This window comes from Cryptomeria japonica, chromosome 3 (assembly GCF_030272615.1).
Source record: "Cryptomeria japonica chromosome 3, Sugi_1.0, whole genome shotgun sequence".
NCBI classification, from domain to species: Eukaryota; Viridiplantae; Streptophyta; class Pinopsida; order Cupressales; family Cupressaceae; genus Cryptomeria; species Cryptomeria japonica.
The window spans coordinates 677,632,356-677,638,355 of NC_081407.1; the positions used below are offsets into that span (position 1 = coordinate 677,632,356).

General features: G+C 38.9%; 1 protein-coding gene across 1 annotated transcript in view; it reads right to left on the reverse strand.

The window, feature by feature from the left end:
* Positions 1-1,020, reverse strand: part of LOC131055195 (UDP-glucose:glycoprotein glucosyltransferase) — a 221,810-nt gene extending 220,790 nt beyond the window's left edge. The window contains exon 1 of the mRNA XM_057989792.2: positions 608-1,020. Within this exon, the coding sequence (XP_057845775.2) occupies positions 608-780 (173 nt within the window). The 5' untranslated portion in view covers positions 781-1,020. The remainder of the gene's footprint in view (positions 1-607) is intronic.
* Between the last annotated feature and the right edge of the window lie 4,980 nt (positions 1,021-6,000).

The following is a 6,000-nucleotide window of genomic DNA, read 5'->3' on the forward strand; positions in this document are numbered from 1 at the left end:
AATTTACGTAGTGATGTTTTTAGTTCATCGATCAAATGCTAAGAAAATCTTCTAAGTTTGAAAATCTAAGAAATGTACGTCATGTAGACGACTTCAATAAAAACCATGTACATTTTCACAAATCCAACAACTTTATACACATCTTAGAAGAAAATACGGTAATGTCTTTTCATAACTTTTCTGATTGGCTAAACTAGTTCCTGCGAATTTTATGAAAAATTTAACTATCGTCGAAAACTAGCCCCTCAGAATATCCACATAGTAACTTCCAGAAAACTCTCACGTGATAGAAAACTGTAAATCGTCAAGCAAAGACGTAAAAAGGAATAGCATGGTGCAAAAGTTTAAAAAGTCTCTAAATATTTGTGTCAACTAAATATTTATTACAAATTTTACGCATCTGCGATCCATAAATTAAAGGGAAAGACTTCGCAGAAACTGCAATATTCCTTTTTCCAAAACTTATCCAGGAATCTTTTTCTTCAAATCATTGTTATTAAATACATTTGCTCGTATGCCTGAATCACACTAAAAGACTGTCGATACGCTTCACTCTACGCTAAGGATCATTTGAACATATGATAAATATTATGAAAATGATACATACCCTGCCTCCAAAAGTAGCGGAGTGCCTGACCATTTTGCCCGCAGAGACACCTGCACATTCTTCGGCTGTGGATGCCTGGACTCCGCCACACCGCAAATTCCAATGACGATCGCTAGAATAATCAGAAATCCAGAGACGTTAGATTGCCCCATCCTTTTCATGAAGCCCTGCATTTTGCCTAAACCTTAAGCTTTCCTGGGGCAAACTGTCGGCCCTGTCAGTGTCCTAGATCGTGCAGGGCAGCATTGAAGGATCATCGAACAATCAAATTAGGGTTTAGAGCATGCTAAACTGTGAGGATCCAGAAGAGCAGAAGTTTTTATTAGTCCACTGAACATCAAGGCTGATCAGAAATAGAAGAGACTTTTCAGCTTGACCGGACGACTTTTCCTAGCGGAGCACACAAGTCATTAGTACCAGCCAAATTGCATAGGTAGTTGCTGTTAACCAATGAATTGTGAGAATTTTTCATTCGGAAACAAATATTTAGTACATGTAATATATATTGATTAAAAAGTAAACTTTTCAATTAATTATGTGAGAATTTTTCTCATTAAAAAAAAAAAATTGATTTAAAATGTAAATGAAATATAAAAAAGATATCATATTTATCTATTATTTAATTTATTTAATTATTATATTGTAATCAATATTAAATTATTATTTTTATTATATTATGATATTGTAATTAATATTAAAATATTATATTTCATTGAACTCTTAATAAAAGCAAAAAAAAAGCTTATAGTATCAAATTAATATTATTATTATTATTACCATAAACCCTTCTGAAAAAAAAAATGGCGGATCGACCCTAGCAGGGCTTCAGACGCCATGAGGGTTTCAGATACAGTGGAGGCTTCAATGGAAAATGGCCGAGGAATAGGAATGGAAACCATGGCCAATTCAGAGATACCCGCGCAATATTATGAGACCAGTCTTGGTCATGGAAGGGTCCGGAGAATGTGCAACAAAGGAGGACGACAGCGGGTGGTTTTAAGCGTAACAATAGGCGTATGATCACCGACAGTTTCGAAGGATATGATGCCCTAAACAACCGTCAGAAGGTGGATTTCAAGAAGGTGCAGAAGGAATTTTGGAAGCAGAAGCCTTCGAGGGAAGCTCCAAAAGTGTTAGAGGTATGCCCTAGCTCTACCTATAATAGAGTCTTGAACATTGAAATCTTGAATGGTGAATGGGGTGACAACATCAGTTTTCTTAATGCACATGCTCTCTTCCTAAAATGGGGGGCTCGTGGTCGTCTCTATCAAAAATTAGGGCATGGTGTGACGCTATTTGGGGGGAGGGTGTAGAACTAAAAACAATAGAAAATGGCTTTTTCCTGGTTATATGCCCTACTAATATGGATAGGGATTGGATACTTGACAATGGACCTTTCTTTATGGATGGAAAAGGCTTTAGCATTCTCAAATGGAAGCCAAATTTCAATCCAAACACAGAAACCATCAATAGGGTGCCAATATGGATTAAATTTCCAGGATTGCCCTGGGAATACAAGAACACAAAAACCTTAAAAAAAAGAGGAGAAAACCTAGGCTTTTTCAGAAAAGCTAAGGAATTTGTTGACCCTATGGATTTCAGTATGGTCTCACGGATATGCATTGATTGGGACTCAGTGCATAACTTATCGAACACAATAGAAATCAAAACTAGTTCGAGGATCTGGGCGCAGAAGGTGGTCCTGGAAGAAAGGATGGCAACATGCTCGGATCACAACTCTTTTGCCCATGCTAAAGGGGACTGCAAAATCGGAGACAAAGGAAAGTCTAAAGTCCAAGATGAACTAGCAGAGGATATAATCAGACTCTCGGAACAAAAGGACTGGGAACATCATTGGGAAACATTGGATTGGAATATTTTGCAACATTCTAGGATGTGTTATGAGCCGGATGTGAACACAATAACATCTCTTTGTTCTAGTAAAGGTCTGATTGATGATCTGTTTGCATCGGAGGCATCTGCAAAGGACCGGGTAACAATAACAAACATTGATGGATCAGATTCAGTAACAATCCAGAACCAATATAGTGATCCTCAATTGCAGAGTAAGGGGATGGATGCAGTGGGAAACTTTTGGGCCCCGGGCACTGGATTAAGTGCTATGGATCTAATTTATTCAGAGAATCATAAGAAAAATGTTGAAGAGGAAAACAATGTGTCCCCACAAATTTTTCAAGTTGGTTACATGGCAGAAGAGGAAGAGACTTTAGTCCCTGAGACTCAAATGGAGGATATGCCTAAAGAACATAATGAGGTGTCGTAAGAAAGGACACACTTACGAGAGGACAAACTCCCATCTACACCTCTAAGAATTGAACAGGTTGTGGAGGAAATAGTCTTGAAGGATATCCAAATTTCTCCCATTAGAAACCTAGATGCATCCTTTGAAGGGGTGAAAGATAGTGGAGGTGACCTGATTTTGTCAGAATCCGAGGGAGAACTATTTGATAATCTAGTGGGAGAGGATGACATGGGACTTCTTTCCATAGGAGGGGTTTCAGATAAGAGAACCCTGGAAATGACTTTGGCTCAAAATGCTAAGGTAAAGATAGGTGAGAGTAAGAAAAGAGGACCTAAATCCAATAGAGTTAGATTGGAGATTGCAGGTAATGTTGTTGGCCAAAGCAAACTCAAACTTAGATCGGGAAGGGATGTGGTCTCTTCCCGGAAGCAATGAGGTTCCTTTCGTGGAATGTCAGGGGTTGTAATGCCCCTAACAAGGTCAGACTGATTAAGAGATGCCTTGATCAGTTTCGCCCGGATCTTGTTTGCCTACAGGAAACCAAAATTAAGTCTGAAGATTTTGAAACCTTTTATAGTATATTTAAAAAATGGAAATGTGTCTTAGTTGAGGCTCAAGGAGCCTCGAGTGGCTTAGCCATCTTATGGAATGAGTCCCTAGTGGATGTCAGCATTATTAACCAGGGACACTGGTGGCAATGGGTACGAATTTACTCGAATCAATTTCAGTTGCAACTATTCTTAATTAATGTCTATGGCCCAAATAGCCCCTTTTAAAAAAATAGTTGTGGAATGATATCTCAGGATGTCTAAGATAGGACACTGTAACTCCTTTTCTAATAGGGGGTGACTTCAATGCCTTGATTCGACCATCAGACAAAATGGGTGGTAATGGTTGGATGAGGCAGAGTAACTTAGATTTCGGCTCTTTCATCACAGAGTCAGGATTAATTGAAATCCCCTTCAAAACTGGGGAATTCACTTGGACAAACCAGAAGAAGTGGTGTTTTAAACATAGCAGAAAGACTGGACATATTCTTTGTAGTTGGTGACTGGTCCTCTCATCAATGGACATGTAGTGATGATGTTTTACTTTTCACGGGTTCATACCATTACCCCATTGGGGTCCGAATTCAGGACGAAAGAGCCCCTGATAGATGCCCTTTCAAATTTGAAGCTATGTGGCTAAGGGATAACAATTTAAGATCTTTGGTGGAGACATGGTGGAATCTGCCCCCCGACAAACCAGGTAATAAGGCTTTTATGTTCTTAAAAAAACTTCAATTTGTAAAAGAATAACTCAAAAAGTGGAATAGAGAGTTCTTCAAAAACATCTTTAATGAGAAACTGGGTCTAGAGGAAGAATTAAAAACTTAACATGAACAAATTATTCTTCAAGGCATGGATGAATTGGCATTCTTGAGAGAGAAATAACTTAATAAGGTGTACTCAGAAGTCCTAGCAAGAGAAGAAACCTTCTAGAGATAGAAATCTCGTGAGACATGGCTGAAGGAAGGTGACAAAAATACTAAATTCTTCCACACCTCTACAAAGGTCAGGAGGAACTATAACAAGATTTTCTCTATACATAATATGGTGGGGGAGTTGTTAACCGATCAGGATTCCATCAACAATGAGGCGGTGAACTTCTTCTCGAGTGATTTCAATGGGGAGGCAAGGGTAGACCAAGAATTGCAATCTATTATGGATATCTTACCCTCTCGTGTGAAGGAGCAACACAACAAGATGTTACTTAGGGCTGTGTCGATGGAGGAAGTAAAGACTGCAGTTTTTGACATGGGAGCTGACAAAGCTCCTGGATTGGATGGGTTCCCAGCTCTTTTCTTTCAACATTTATGCGATATTCTAGCAAATGGTTTATGGGCAGTAGTGGAGGAATCTAAAATGGGTGGTTTCATTCTTATGGATTTTAACAATACTTTCATAGAATTGATCCCAAAAAAGGAAAACATATCTACCTTCCATGACTTCAGACCCATTTCTTTGTGCAGCACAATCTATAAAGTGATATCTAAAGTGATAGCCAATAGGCTAAAAGGTATTCTGAAAGAAGTTATTTCCTTGGAACAGAGTGGTTTTGCCCCCCGTAGATCGATTTATGAAGGTATTATCTTGGCACATGAGGCAATTCATTCCATCCATCTTTCTAAAAAGGAGAATATGATGATACAAGTGGATATCAGGAAACCCTATGATGAGGTTTATAGAGATTTCCTATTAAAAGTTCTTGCGAAATTTGGCTTTGACTCGGTTTGGATAGCCTGGATAGAAAGTTGTATTAAAACCCCTAGGTTCTCAATCCTTATCAATGGGAGCCCTCAGGGTTTCTTCTCTTCCAACAAGGGTTTAAGACAGGGGGACCCACTGTCCCCTTTTCTTTTCATTATTATGGCAGAAGTGTTGGGGCGCTTGATTTTGAAAGAATGTAGAGTTGGCCGTTGGAAGGGTATAAGGATTGTTGCAGGGGTGGATCCTCTAACTCATCTGCAATTCGTTGATGATACTTTCCTAGCTGGAGAGGCCTCAGCAAGGGAAGCTTGAGCTGTAAAATTGGTGTTTGATACTTATGAACAAGTGTCAGGACAAAAAGTGAACTGGCTCAAATCTGAGATCTTTTTTTTCTACACTCCACCTCCTAAACAGAGGGAAATTAGCAACATTCATGGCATGAAGCTGGGAACTCTACCAAGTAAGTTTTTAGGTGTTCCCTTATTTGGAGGCACTAATAAGTCAACAATTTGGAAAAAGTTGGTAGAAAGCTGCTTCAACAGATTGGGGGGATGGAAAAGTAAATGGCTGACTTTGGCAGGCAGGATTCTGATGTTAAAAACAGTTGTCTCAGTCATCCCCATCTTCTCAATGACATGCCTAAAAATTCCCAGCAAAATCATCAATGCAATTACACAGAAAATGAGAAAATTCTTTTGGAATGGAGCTAATGAACAAGATAAAATCCCTCTATTGGCTTGGGAAAAAGTTTGCAGTTCGAAAGTGAAGGGTGGTGTTGGGCTTAGGAATTGGCAAATTTTGAATGAAGTTGTGGGAGCTAAACCCTCTTGGAGCATTTATAATAAACCAAATCAATTATGGGTAAAGGTAATGAGGGCTAA